At 53.4% G+C, this 14,237-nt stretch overlaps 1 protein-coding gene across 3 annotated transcripts in view; it reads right to left on the bottom strand.

Annotated features, from left to right (window-relative positions):
* Positions 1 to 295: 295 nt before the first annotated feature.
* Positions 296 to 14,237, bottom strand: part of Nfam1 (NFAT activating protein with ITAM motif 1) — a 31,905-nt gene continuing 17,963 nt past the window's right edge. For all 3 annotated transcript variants that reach the window (XM_075960134.1, XM_075960137.1, XM_075960138.1), the window contains exons 4-6: positions 10,823 to 10,921; positions 4,071 to 4,157; positions 296 to 2,442 (exon numbers count right to left, since the gene is read on the bottom strand). In XM_075960134.1, the coding sequence (XP_075816249.1) occupies positions 2,383 to 2,442; positions 4,071 to 4,157; positions 10,823 to 10,921 (246 nt within the window). In that variant the 3' untranslated portion in view covers positions 296 to 2,382. The remainder of the gene's footprint in view (positions 2,443 to 4,070; positions 4,158 to 10,822; positions 10,922 to 14,237) is intronic.

Here is a 14,237-nt window from a genome sequence, read left to right on the forward strand (position 1 = left end):
CAGCCTTCTTTGTTGACTACTGGGAGACACAAAATATTCTTCCCTAAGTCTCCCTAATGTGGAAACCCCTTACTAGGTCCCACCCTGAACCCTACACCTTCTTTTTCTTCCTCCTCCTCTTTTCCTTCTCCTTCCCTTCCCAGACTCAATTCTTGACCGACAGAGCCCTTCGTAAGCCCTGCCCCCCCAACCTTGTGCCCGTTTTTGCCACAACCAGACCTCAGCCATCACACCACTCTGGCAATGTCTGTGTTCCCGGGAGGGGCAATGGGTCAGTCTTCCACAGTTCCTCGGCCACAGTAAGGAGCTGAGACTTTATTGCAAGCGAAGTAGAAGCCACAGAAGGCTTTTCACAGGCAAGGGACAAAAACAAAGTAGGTTTTGCCAGGTCCCCTCAGCTTCTTTATATAGGGAAGAGGCAGTGGGGACATTGGAGACTTCTGGGAGGCCTGGGTGCTGGGTCCTCAGCCAGGGCACCATGTGAATTCACACCAGGCTTCCTCACTCTCTGAGAAAGGGCAGGGGGAGCCTGAGTCCCACTCAGAGAGTCCAGAGCCTGGTCATAGAGCTCAGGATGTGGGGGAAGTAGCAACCAAGTGTTTGCTGACTGCGGTTCCCACCCCAGCATTGACCTTCGTCTCAGGCTGCTGGAGTCAGGAGCCTGGGGACAGCTCTGTGCCACACAGTTTCCCTCCTTCACTGACCAGAAACTCATTAAGCCAGCCTCGGGGAGTACAGGCCTTCACTTAACCCAGCCCATGAGGAGCTTTGCTTGTTGGATGTTCACAGAGTGGGCCTCGATAGAACTCCATAGGCTTGTAGGTTGCTGGCCACTGAGCCCAGAAAAGCCTGGTGCCACTACCCAGGGGCACAGTGGGCTTCCAGAGATCAGCCCGTGTCTTCTGCTCTAGCCTTTCTCTTCCTTCAAGGAGGGTCTCACTTGCAGAACAGAAGGTGCTGCCTGAGGGGAGATGGTTCAGTACTGCTGGGTCCAGGCTAGGTGCCTGCACACTGACACCTCCACGTCCCCTGGGTGCACACAGGCTTTGGAATGAGAACATTCCAGGGACTTTTCCCCTAGAAAGCAGGGGAAGAGGATTGTCCTGTCCGTTTCACAGATAAACTGAGTCTGGGAAAGGCAAAGGAGGGAAGAAGGGTGAGAAACGATCCCTGCAGCCCAGATACAGAGACCTTCAGTCCCTGTCTTCCAAGGAAATGGATTCCCTACTGCAGAGCTGCCTGGAGGATGAAATGAGGGGTTCCTTGAATAAATTTCTGGTGGGGGAGGGGGCAGAAAAGCTGAGGCTCACTTTTGTCCACCCTGGTTTGAGCTTCTTCAGCACAGAGACCCGCCCGCCCACCTACCCCGGAAAGCAGAGCCCAAGCCACACAGAGTCACACGGAGGTGGCATGGAGACAGCTAGGCTGGTCTCCATGGGCCAAAAGCAAACAAATAAAGACATAGGGAAATAGGATGAAGCTGCGGGTGGCGGGGCTAGAAGAGGCCACAAGGAAGGGATTTGGGGGAGCTGGGGCTTAGGGTAGAGCAAGGAAGAGGTCTGGAGAGCCAAGGGCAGTAGGCACAGTGAGGTGAGTGCCCACACAGGCTGGTGGGAAATCAGCTCAGGGTTCTTGTTGGGGGAAAGGAGCTACCCTAAGCAAGCCAGACTTCCCCTTCTCACCAGTATGTGTGGAACCTCCCTGCTCCGGGCCCTGGTTCACCGCCACTTGCCATATCCTAAGCCTCCATATTCCGGCCCTGGACCCAGCCAGCTTTTGTGCAGTTCTTCGCTGCCCACTCTTCATTTCTCCTTAGCTATACCGTTTCCCAGCTCCACCCAGTATGTGGCAGGCAGTCATTCATTGCATTGATCTCACTGTGTAGCCCAGGCTGGCCTTGAGTTCACTGCGATCCTTCTACTCAGCCTCCTGAAGGCTGCAGTGATAGGCCTGAGCCACCACGCCTGGCAGGGACCACGGCTCAGTGGCTGGGCACAGCCCTGATCTGCCTGAGGGCCCAGATGGAGACCCGTGCCAAGAGAGCCATGTACACAGCTCTGTAGGGATGGTAGTAAAGGATGAAGGGGGAAAGAGGTGGTGGACAAAAGAGCCCGGGGTGGGGGTGGGGGACTGAGGCGCCCTTTGCCCACAGGATCAGGGGAAGAATGGCTCTCTAGATGGAGGAAAAGGCTGGGTGAAAGCCCAGAGATGGGAACTTCTGGCTGGCAGGAAGGATGGGAGAGTAGGTCAGGGAGAGGCCTGAACGTGCAGGTGATGGCAAGGTCTACGGGCCCTGTTCCTGGCCCAGATCATGTCCTCGGACAAGGGAAGTGGCTCTGGGTCCCTAATCCAAGAGAAGGCTCAGGACTTATGGAACGTCTCCTAGAGATTTTCATAGACGAGGTTAAATTCATTGTCTTCCTCAAACCTATTCCGTTTCTCCTAGGAGAGAAAAGAGAGGAAAAGAAGGAGGGAGGAGAAAGGAGAGAAAGAAATATTAGGTAGGAAAAGAACAAATTTGAGCCAATGTTTAGTCATTTATTGCATTGATCTCACTGTGTAGCCCAGGCTGGCCTTGCGTTCTCTGCAATCTTTCTGCTCAGTCTCCTGATGCTGCAGTGATAGGCCTGAGCCACCTCGCCTGGCTATGAATTTGTACCAATTTATTTTTGTTGGGGGCAGACAGATAGCTTACTGAGTCACACTGATAGGAAACATGACCTCTGTCCCCAAGCCCACCTCTTCTGCCATGCCTCTTCATAGCTGCCCTCCACCCTCCCTCTAACCCTAGCAGGCTCCCAGGGCCAGTTTCTGGCTTCTCCCCATGATCTTCCTTTGGTCTGGGATGTGATCTCTTCCACATAGACACTGAGCCCTCAACTATGAGAATTCACCGGCAGGTGCATCTCAAGAGGACCAGGGAGCCCTCCCTGTTCCTCACACTGGTCTGGCCTCACCACAGAACCTGTCCTCCACACAGGGCTACTGATTTCTCTGCATGTCTTTGGGGTCGATAGTTTATTCCCGCAGTGTAGGTTTCTAGAAGGCAAGTGTACCACACTTTCCTGCCTAGCACCCCAGAGCCTGACCTTGTATAGACACTGACTGAGATCTTTCCAGTGGTCTGGGGTGGGAGACCCTGCTTCCAGTTAGGGCCTAGTTCAGGGTTTTGAAAACTAGAGATTCAACAAACACTTCCAGCCTGGAGCAAGGGGGCCAAGTACCAGTTCCTGCACTCCTTGAGGCTTCTCCACAGTGTTTTGAGACCACCCACCTTGCAGACTTCCCATACCAGGGTGACCACACTGCTGCTTTGTAGAGTTCAAAGCTCTGGGGCTCACGTTACTCTTTTGAATTCTGGCAAAGCTGGCAGCTCAGGTCAATATTACTCATCCACTTTAGAGATGAGCACACTGAGGTTTTCTTTTTTCCAGACAGGGTTTCTCTGTAGCCTTTGGAGCCTGTCCTGGGACTAGCTCTTGTAGACCAGGTTGGCCTTGAACTCACAAAGATACTCTGCTGGGAATAAAGGTGTGCGCCACCGCCACCCGGCTGAGCATACTTGTTCAAGAGAGAAAGTGTGACAAAATAGTGAGCCCAAGGCCCGGTCACAATAACAGCTAGAGCTGGCACCAGTGCTCATCCAGCTCAGACCGGCACGTGCCTGGGGCCATCTGGACGCCTTATGCTCTCACTCGCTTGGCCAGTGTAGACACTGCACAGTGCTCACCAGCGGTGGTTATAACCGCCACACTGTGTGAGTTCATGCTGGGTCCTGGGTCGCCCTCTCAACACCGTGAGCTGTTCTCAAAGAAAGCCTGGGAGGTGAGGATTATCCTGGCTCCTCCGAATATAGACCAGGAGATTCAAACTCCTCCAAGGCTGCAGGGCTGCTGAGGGATCAACCGAGTTCAAAGCTGCCAGTCCTCCCAACCACTAGGCCAGCTTGTGGGGATAGCACAGTCAACTGCGAGTGGCCCAGTTCTGGGGTCTATTAAACTCCCATGGCATAGATGAGGGAGGGAGGGGTGAGAAGGAAGCAGGCTCCATGTCCCCAGGCCCGGGCATACCTTGGAGGGAGGACTTTGGCTGGAGACAGGGCTGCCAGTCTCTCCTTCGAGGCAGGTGTAGACCTCTGTCTCTCGGGGCTGTAGACCCTGTAGGAAAGAGGGCACCAGTGTCAGAGACAGGTGACATAGAAGGACAGCCCCCAGGTTCCTGCCTGTTGTTAACCGGATGTGCTGTGGAAGCTCAGGGAAGGGCAGAACCCCTGGACTGTCTCCATTAAAACTGCCAGTCTCTGAGTCACCTGAGTCCTTGTCCTGATTGTACAGGGCCAACTCGGTCTATACCACACCACTTCCCTCAAGGACCACCAGCAAAGCCCAGCATGGGACTCAGTCCAGACTTCCCCTGGCTGGCAAAAGAATACACTGTCGCCCACCATCCCTGACAGTCCTCCGGTGCCTGAGGCCCCAGCAGCAGTAGGAAGCCCCCTACATGACACCTAGGGTCCCTGCTAACTTCTGCCCTCACTCTCTGGTTCAGGGACTGTCCATGACAGAATCCCATCTGCTCATCCACCTTCTAGGTCTCCTCTTACTCACTACCCATCCGGGGCTCGCAGACGACCCAGGCACGGAGTAGGAGCTCACTCCTCCTTCATCAGTCCTGTGCCTTGCTGGAGGATTAAGGAATCTAACTCCAGAGCCCAGGGCATGCTGCTCTCTCCCTAGCCTATTATTTCCCTTTGGCCCCCTCAAGCCACACTACTCTGGTCATCTGGGGCCAGAGTCATTCCCTAAATATGCACCCTTGGAAACACATGCTCCCACTCTTCCGCTGACCACAGTCCTGCAATCTATGACTTCTCCAGAGAACTTCCCTGGGGCTGGGAAGCTGGGATCCAGCCTCTGTGGCTTGCTTGGATGTGGTTCACATCCATGCCACACCCACAGCCTTCAGCAGACTGGGAATCTCTTGGGGACAGGGACCATGCCTGGTTTGTCTGTGGCCACCGGACTCTATAGCTGGTCTCGGCACAGTGACAGTGCCACCAGGTGAGAATTGGTGAGGGAACTTCTCCCTTACTAGGTGTGTGGAGTCAGTCAGTCACTCCTGAGGGTCTTTAGCAGCCAGACCACAGATTCCAAGATGGTGAGAAGACCCTGGCTTTGAAGTCAGACAAGACCAGGTTCAATTCTTGGCTCTGATACCTGCTGCCACAGGCAGCCTCTTTGCTGCCTCAGTTTCCTCATCTACAAAATGGAAATTATCTTATCTGTCTTATAGGCCCAACATGTGAATAAATACGAGGCTGCACATAAAGTTAGGCAAACAGTAGGTGCCTAATATGCAGTTGTTCGAAGATCGCCCAGGAAGGCACCACCCCAGCTGCGGTGTTTCGGAGCTCTAGAACACAGCTTGCAAAAGCCCAGGCAAGCAAGAGGCAGAAACCCTCCCTTCCCCAGTGTACTTGTCACATGGATGCCGGCTTGTTGCCAAGGAGGCGGTTTCCCTGGCAACAGTCAAGCAGGGGTTGGTGAGGCAGGCTGGGGAGACAGGTGGTGCTCAGAGGCAGGAGGAGGGTGGGGAGGTGGGAGGGGAGAAGGGAAGAAAGCGCCCAGAGGTAGCCACGCATGAAAACCCCTGTAATAAACCATTTGGCGCTTGGGAGACCCTAACTTCAAGGGCATCAGACACAGGCAGGGTGGCGGATCCGTCCTGAGGACTGCTCAGAGTGTCTCTCAGCTAGACAGAGGGAGGGGCTTGGGAGAGGATTTTCCAGCCTGCCTCATCTCCAAGGGAAGAGAACTTCCAAGCCCATTCTGAGCCCTGTGCACCTCTGTGCCTGACCAGAGAACTGACCTCCGCCCAGTGCACAGGGTAGAACATGTTGCCCAGACACACTATGACCCCTCAGGCCTTTCTCAGACTCACAGACCCAGGGACCACAGGTGGTTCCCTCTCTCTTATGTCTCCACTATTCTGGCCACCCTAGCAGGTGCAAACCCAGAGAAGCCAGGGACCATCAGAGTCAGGGAAGGGCACCCTCTTTCTGGTGTCTGTGCTGCAAAAGGCAAGCGTGGCCATCACTCAGCTGGTGTCCAGTGGAGCCTTTGACAGTCCTGACCTGCTGGCTGCATTTGCATTCAGGGTTTGACCTGCTGTTCCTGGCTGTGAAATGCAGGGGAGAGCCTTGTCAGAAGGACACTTCTGAGCCTCTCGTCCAGTTCAGTTTTCTGGGCCTTTCTCAGCAATGAGGAGCAAGGCTAACGGGGAGGTTACCTCCCTCGACTCTCTGCCAGATTGTCCAGGCTAGGCTCTGCTGGCCTCCGCTCTGCAGCAGTTACTTGTCTGACTCTCAGGTCCTACAGACCCCTTTGCCTCCTGTTGCCCAGTGGGCAGTTACAAAATGTTCATTAGCCTGGTGGAAGAATCAAGGCCAGCCTCCAGGTTGGTTCAGGGCAGTGCGAAGCTAGCTGTCTGGGCCTGGATCTCCTCTGGAGATTACAGTGTAGAAAGAGGCAGTACCGTGGAGCACCCCAGCTCTGGGTCGGGGTTCTGGTACAATCATACCAGATTTTCCATTATCACATCTGAGTGTGAGAAAAGTCACTTTGTGGGGCTGGAGAGATAGCTCAGTAGTTAAGACTGCTCTTCCAGAGGGCCATGGTTCAAATCCCAGTACCCACATGGCAACTCACAACTGTCTGTAACCCCAGTTCCAGAGGACCTGGTACCCTCACACAGACATACAGGCAGGCAAAGCACCAATGCATAGAAGAATAAATAAATCTTTTTTTAAAAAAAATCACCTCAAAGAGGACAAGAGGAACTGGGGGCCAGGGACACTGGGCCAGGCAGAGGCAGAGAGCAGAGGTGAGGGGAGGTCTTTAAAAGCTACTGACACCCATTTGCTATAGTTATCCCCTCTACCCTGCATCAGGTCTCGAATCTAAGCTGCCCTGGAAGGGCAGAGCAGACATCAGGCCACAGCCCTGAGCTTGTGCAGGATGAGGATGAGGAGGGGGCTTGAGGGAGACCGTGACAACCTAAGGAAGATCAGGGCATGACGCCTGGAGAGACAGAGAGAGGACCCGGGGGAGGCTGTCATGTGTATTATTTTGGAAAGGACCATCTGAGGAGAAAGTAGGTATAGGAAGGACCTCTTGACGGGTAGACAGTGACAACTTGGAGGCTGTGAACAGACTTCTAATCTTGATCTAGGGTGGGATGGCAACTTCTAAAGGATTGCTGGCCTCAAGAATTGCTTCTGTAGGCATAGTCATGTACACCTTTAACCCTAGCACTTGGGAGGCAGAGGCAAATGAATCTCTGCGTGTTCAAGACCAACCTAGTCCACATAGTGAGGTCCAGGAGAGACAAGCGAGACTCTGTCTCAATTAAAAAACAAAACAAAACAAAAAATCAAAAGAATTGCTTCAGCACCTCCACCTGCAAGAACAGGAAGGGCGTCTGGCCTGAGTGACTGACAGAACAGCCAGCATTTCCCAGGGAGAGAATGTTGGAGGCACATAGTGCCTGAAGATTTAGAATTTGGCTGAGAACTGCAAATGAGACATCTCGGTGGAGCTGGGTCCAAGGCTCAGGGATGTATGAGACAAAAGCTGGGGCTGATCCAGACATGGATGGTATTCAGAACCCTTCCCGATGAGATCACTCAGGGGTGGGGAGTGATAGTAAAAGAGGGCAAAGGTCCCAGGGCTGAACCCCAATGTCTACACCAATGTTTGGAGATGAGGGTTCCACAGCTCCCGAGGAGGAATCAGTGAGAGGGGGCTGAAGAGGTGTGGCGGTGAATCAGGGGAGGATCGAGAAAGAATGAAATGTTCTAGAATCGAGGAGGAGGGAGCACTCAGGGAGCTGTCAGAAGCTGCTGAGTCATCAAGGGACCTGGGGACCCAGAACTGCCTGTCGGATACAGCCACATGGAACCAGAGTGACTGCCAAGGAGAGCTCTGCTGAAGAGTGGCCGCAGGGCTAGCCAGTCAGAAAGGAGCGAGGGAGGGCTAGGAGATGCCATAGTGGGCCAAGCCCTCGCCGCAAGTGTGCGGGGCCTGAGTTCAAATCCCCAGAATCCATACAAAACCAGGTGCAAGCCATGTATGCCCGTTATCCCAGCACTCCTACAGTGAGATGAGAGGCAGAGACAAGAATTCCTGGAGGCTCGCAGGCCAACCAGGCTGCAGTATAACGTAGTGAACACAAGCAGACCTTGTCCCAACTAAGGTAGAAAGCGAGGACCAGCACCCCAGGTTGCCCTCGGACCTCCACACACTTGCTGCGACACATCCACACTCACATATACAGATGGTATGCACACACGCGCACACAGAGATTTTCTTTTTAAATGTCAAATAAAAAAAAATAAGAAAAGGCACCCTGGGGCGTTCTGTCATCTGTAGAGAAGGGAGGGCAACTAGAGGGGACACAGTTCAAGAAGAGGAATTTAAGACGGAAGAAATCACAGTGTGCTGGGAGCTGCAAAGGCAATGCTGGATGACTAACCCTGCATTAATCATCAAGACCAGGACTCAGAAGGTTTAAGTGGTAGAATCAGCAAGTTCCAGACAAGTCCAAGTTAACACAGTGAGACCCTGTCTACAGCAAAACAAGCGCAAGGCTTCGCTTCTGTCAGGCTGGCCCGTTTAGAAACTCTAATAGGTCAGGATTCTAAACACAAGTTCAAGTGCTACGGTGCTTCGGATAAAGTCTGAGTGCTCTTCCACATAAAGGCAAGCAAAGCTGACAGAGTTAAAAGGAGAAGTATGCAGACCCACCACCGCACTGGCAGTCACTTAACACCTGATAAGACAGACAAAGAAAATCAATAGGGACCAACAAGGATCCGGACCATTTTAGCAACGTGGTCAGCAAATTTGCTCTCATTGACACCTAGAGAACACTCACGCACCATGAGTGAAGTGTGGCTGCTTGCCTAGGGTGTGCAGAGCACCAGGTGAGACATAAAGCCGGTTTCAGTGGCGTTCACACTATAAAAGTCAGAATACGTGTACATACGAAAAATAGATTTAGCCAGAGACAAAGAATATTACAAAGCAGTGGGGGAGAGGGCTCCATGGTTAAGAGCACTGGCTGTTCTTCCAGAGGACCCCAGTTCAATTCCCAGCACCCACGTGGCGGCTCACGGCTGTCTGTAACTTCATTTCTACAGAATCTGATGCCCGCTTCTGGCTTCCTTGGACCCAAACACATAAGTGGTGCACAGACATGCATGTAGGCAAAGGGTTCATACATACATTAAAATCAAGGAAATCTTTAAAAATAATTCTGTGCAACTCTATGTTTGTTTGGTTTTTTTTTTGTTTTTTTTTTGGTTTTTCGAGACAGGGTTTCTCTGTAGCTTTGGAGCCTGTCCCGGAACTAGCTCTTGTAGACCAGGCTGGTCTCGAACCCAAAGAGATCTGCCTGCCTCTGCCTCCCGAGTGCTGGGATTAAAGGCGTGCGCCACCACCGCCCGGCTTCTATGTTCTTAAAGTACAGTCGGACAGTGAAACTCAAGCTCGTAATTCCAGCACCCTGGCGGTGGAGGCAAGAGGATTAGGAACTCGTTAGCCTGGGCTATGGGTGTCAAAACAAAAGCTGAAAATAAAAGCAGTATAAGGGCTGAGGCTCCTGCTCGGGAGTACAGTGCTTGCCTCTTGCCTAGCGTGTTCAAGACCCTGGGTTGCATTCCCAGATGAGCGAGGAAGGGAGTGGGGAGGGAGAGGGAGGAAGAGATTGATTGGGAGAAAGAGAGATTGATTTTCACATAGCAGCTGACACTATACTCTCTCCTAGTGTAGAGCTGCTGGGAAGGAAGAGGGAATTTGGGGGAATCTGGGGCGGCATACGCTGCAGCAGCTGGTGGAAAGTCCCTGGAGAGGAGAAACTAAGGGCCCTTTGAGAACTGTCCTGTTCAGAGAGCTGTCAGTGTTGCCCCCCACGGGAACGTCCCTTGGCCTCATTGCCGCCTCCCCCACCCTCAGCAAACATAGCCTAATTCTGATCATGCTCTGGGTGGGGATTTATGGCCAGGTCTCACGTGTGCATCAACAAGGTCCTGGAGACAGGAGGAGTGGTAAACACCCTCAAAATATGTCCTTGACTACCCAAGCGGCCAGCTGTGGGGTCGGCAGCAGCACCTGGTGGCTCTGGCTGACACGGTGTGTGTGTGTGTGTGTGTGTGTGTGTGTGTAAATCCTTGACTTTGTCTACACTGAGCAGACACTACTCACAGAACTGTAAGCAACACAACTCTGGGGGAGTCCCATGTCCGGGTGACCAGGCAGGCACAGTCTCCTCAAGCCTTTCCCTTGTAACTGTGAAAACTGTGGGGGGGGGGAGGATGCACGTGACACAACAGGGTGTTTGACACACGGAGTCCCACAGGGAGCGTTGCTGTGACTGGAGGGATAGATGAGGAAGGGACTGGTGGACAAGCGAAAGCCCTTGATGTGTCGAGAGTGTGGGGCGGTGCCGGGCCCTTTCCTCTTTTTGTGACTTTGGCTGTTGCTGCGTCAGGGTCGCTTGTGCAACAGAACTAGGAAAAAGCTTGCAAGCTGGGTTGGGGATAATTTGCTCAGCTGAAGGAACTTTCTTCATCCTTGCCAACTTTTGCTCTCACTGCCTCATGTTCCAGAAGGGGGCCCACACATTGCCTCTCCCTTGGCCTTTGTAGAAATCCCTAATTTGTAGAACTGCCGTGTCTGTTTCATAGATTAGGGAACACTACCCTCACACAGCTAACTAAGCCCTAGGTCGAGCCCAAGAGAGGTAGAAGGGCTCTGGGACTCACCGTGTAGATGGATTCTGCCGGAGGCTTTGTGGTTCCGCCGGTGGATTTGGGACTGGGGCAGGTCCTGGTAATATGCTTGCCCAGGACTGACATCTGTTTCTGTAGGGAGAAGAAAGCCAGGGCTGTGGAGGCTGAGGAGAAGCAGCTCTCCCATCTCCCTCCCCTTACAGACCCCATCGAGGGAGGAAATTGCTGATTGCCATGGGGCCACACAAAAATTAATCACTCAACCCTTTCCACTCGCCATCTCCAGGGAGAGGTGCCTGAAGCTACAGGAAACGCAAAGACCCACGTGGGGCGATGTCACAGCAGAATGTCTGACTCTAGGGACAAAACTGTGTAGGTGGGCCCCAAATGAATGCGAGCCAGCCCCTCACTGACTGTGGCCCTGAAGGAAAACGCTTTCTCTCTAGCTTCAATGCCTTCCGCAGTAGCCCCCTTAGCAAGATGATTACAAAGTTTCAAGGAGGGGATAGAGGGGAAGTGCTTGGTGGCACTCAGGAAACCCTCAGTCAACCACCTCACGTCGGCTGAACACCTCTGTTAGCTGGGAAGTGTGAAAGGGTGGACACATTCCTGCCCTCCTGATCTTAAAGTTTGTGGGAGAGATGGGCCATACATCGCAAATTTACCACAGCAGAGCTTCCAGTACGCAGAGACCAATGACTCAGGAAGGGGTTATTTGGGGAAAATACGAGGACTGGAGTGTGTTCAGCAGGAACAGAGGCAAGGGCTCCAGGCAGAAGCACAGCAGGCAGGCATGTACCAAACCTGCAGGACTGAGGGCGCTCAAGGAGAAGTCAGCCTGAGGTTAACCATCCTGATGGGCAGGATGACGGGCAGGGCAGTGAGGAGAGCAGACAGCATTGAGGGCTCCAGGTAGGGTGCCGAGAGCAAGCCAGCTTTGGAAAACTCCAGAAGGCTAAAACCAAATGGCAAGTGGAATTGGAGAACACTGGGTCACCCTGCTGGAAAAGCACAGGGCCCTGGGGACAGCCAGAGGGAGGCAGTTTGGACGCCCCCCTCATCACAGGCACCACACTGCCGACAGTGGAGCAACAACGGCCTCATCTCAGGGCAGGAGCTAATTAAAAACCCTGGCCACCTGCCAATCCCCAGCCCATTTACTCCCGGATTAGCAGTCAAGAGCTACTTAACTCACAGGCAGAAACCGGTGCCACCCCCAGTCTCAGCATCATACAACTGAACATGGAGTCAGGGAGGGAGACATGCCCTGTTGCTTGTGCTCAACAAACCTGCAGACGAGCTCTCGGGTCACTCCGCTCTGTGCATGAAGAAGTAAAATCTTGGAGAGGGTAGGGGATTGTGCAGACACGCAGCCAGTAAGCGGCAGGGACAGGATTGGAACCTGTGTCTGCGTTTGCTAAGACGCCAACCCCATGCTACCTAGAGTGTTGGCATCTGTTTGTGGGAATTTGTGGATCTCATACAGACAGGTGCAGCCACCTGTGCGCGGTTTATAACTCAGAAAGATCCCTGTCCTGGTCACTTAATTCTCTCAGCAGCCTGAGAGAGTGGACACGGACTTACCATCTCACAGGGAGGAAAAGTGAGGCCTGCCAAGCTAACAAATGACTGCCCATGAGGAAACACAGACCTGGCACCTCTCTGCACTGTCTATGCCTGGAAACACTGCCACAGTTACACCCCAGGGACATTTGGGGTACATTGGTACCACCTCCTTGTGAAGATGGCTGGGGTCCTGGCCCCTCCCCTTTTGAGCCTGTTTGTCTAAACGCCACTCAAGCTGAAAGACAGGAACTCCCAGGCAGTGGTTGTTTGGAAGCTTCTGGATAAGCACTTTGGATCCAGGCTGGAAAACACAGGTATTGGCATGAGACACCTGTGGGCCGTGGTGCCAGACCTCTTCCATGCTGGGCCTGGCTGAGCACCGGGGATCCTGTGGCCTATTGGGTTTGCCACTGAGAGCTCAGGGAGGTGAGCTACACTGTTGGCTTCAGGAAAGTGCTCAGGTCCACAGGAGGCTACGGATTGTTAGGGATGTGCAGAGGAGGGACCAGCAGGGGAGAGGAGGGCGAAGAGAGTGGGGAGGGAAGAGCAAGGAAGGAGAAATGGGCAATGATGAGGCCACAGAATACAAATGACACCAGTGTCTCTACTGGGGGTATGGTGGGGAACAGTGGGAGCCACGGGAGCTGGACGTGGTCAGATTCGCTCTCACCCACCTCCATAATGGGCCTCAGACGCAGGTGCAAGGCAGATTGAAGTTTGGGAGCAATGGGGAGGAGGCCCAGGCTGAAGTGGGAATCCTATGGGGACAGAGGGGGAGTACCCTTGCACACTCAGTTGGGTTACGTTTTGCTGTGGAGGTTGGGGATGCTCTGTCCCTTGGAACCAGCTCTGTCTACTCAGGACCCTGACTCACGCTGCCAGAACTTGTCCTTTCAGGTTGTGATTATTAGGTTAGTCAGCCAGCCAGCGTGACTTCTCCCATAGTGCCTAGCTCTCTGTTGCCCATGTTTCCTCTCCCCAGTAGGTTTCAGGGAGGGTCAGCAGGCCTGGCCTGAGACCTAGCTCTCTGTATCTCTGCCCAAGAAACCTGTTAAACCTCAGTCCCTCCACCCACCCCCGCTTTGAAACGGGAGCCATAATGTCACCTTGCCCTCCTTGTGCCCTAGCTTGCTCCTCCTCATCTTTCAGGAATCAGCATGCATATATCCCATAATTCCTTCCACCAGCACCTACTATGTGCCAGGCTCTGGCACGCACCAGGGTATCAAGTCCCTGTCCTATAGGGTGCTTCACTCAGGCAGGGAGACAACAGAAACGCAGAAGCCAGAGGTTGGATAGTAGGGTGGGGGGAGTTGATTAAGGATCCTGACGAGGGTAATGGGGCCCAAGCCAGGGCCAGGGAGAAGGGGCTGGACCTGGATAGGCTGAGGGACGAATGTGGGAGTGAGTGGACAAGCCACACACCGCTCCAGGGTTTAATCCTGAGCCCTCAGGAGGCCTGAGGTCCTGAAGAGTGTTCTTTTGGTCATTTGAGGTGGAGATACCCTATGCCCCATATATATGAGTCACCATGTTCATCGTACCGATCTGAAGCTTAGGGAGGGGCCTGGCAGCTCATCAATGGATGAAAACATAAACCCCGGGACAGATCAGTCACCCAGGCGCCTAGAGAAAGGTGCCCAGGACCTTCCAGAGCTGTTTTTACACACACATATCCCAGTCAGGCGGAGTCGTCACACCTGCTCCCATGGTGGATGTCACGGTGGTCATCATCTTCTCAGGAGAGTAGCTGCTCTGGTCCTCAAAGCAGCCCAGGTTTTCTTTAATGTTTCTCACCCCTACCTCCTGTCCACAGCCAGGATGCCTGGAATTGTCTCTGCTTGGACTCTCTTCTGCTGAGATCTCAGTTGAAGCAGGGAGG

This window comes from Microtus pennsylvanicus, chromosome 2 (genome assembly GCF_037038515.1).
Source record: "Microtus pennsylvanicus isolate mMicPen1 chromosome 2, mMicPen1.hap1, whole genome shotgun sequence".
NCBI lineage: Eukaryota > Metazoa > Chordata > Mammalia > Rodentia > Cricetidae > Microtus > Microtus pennsylvanicus.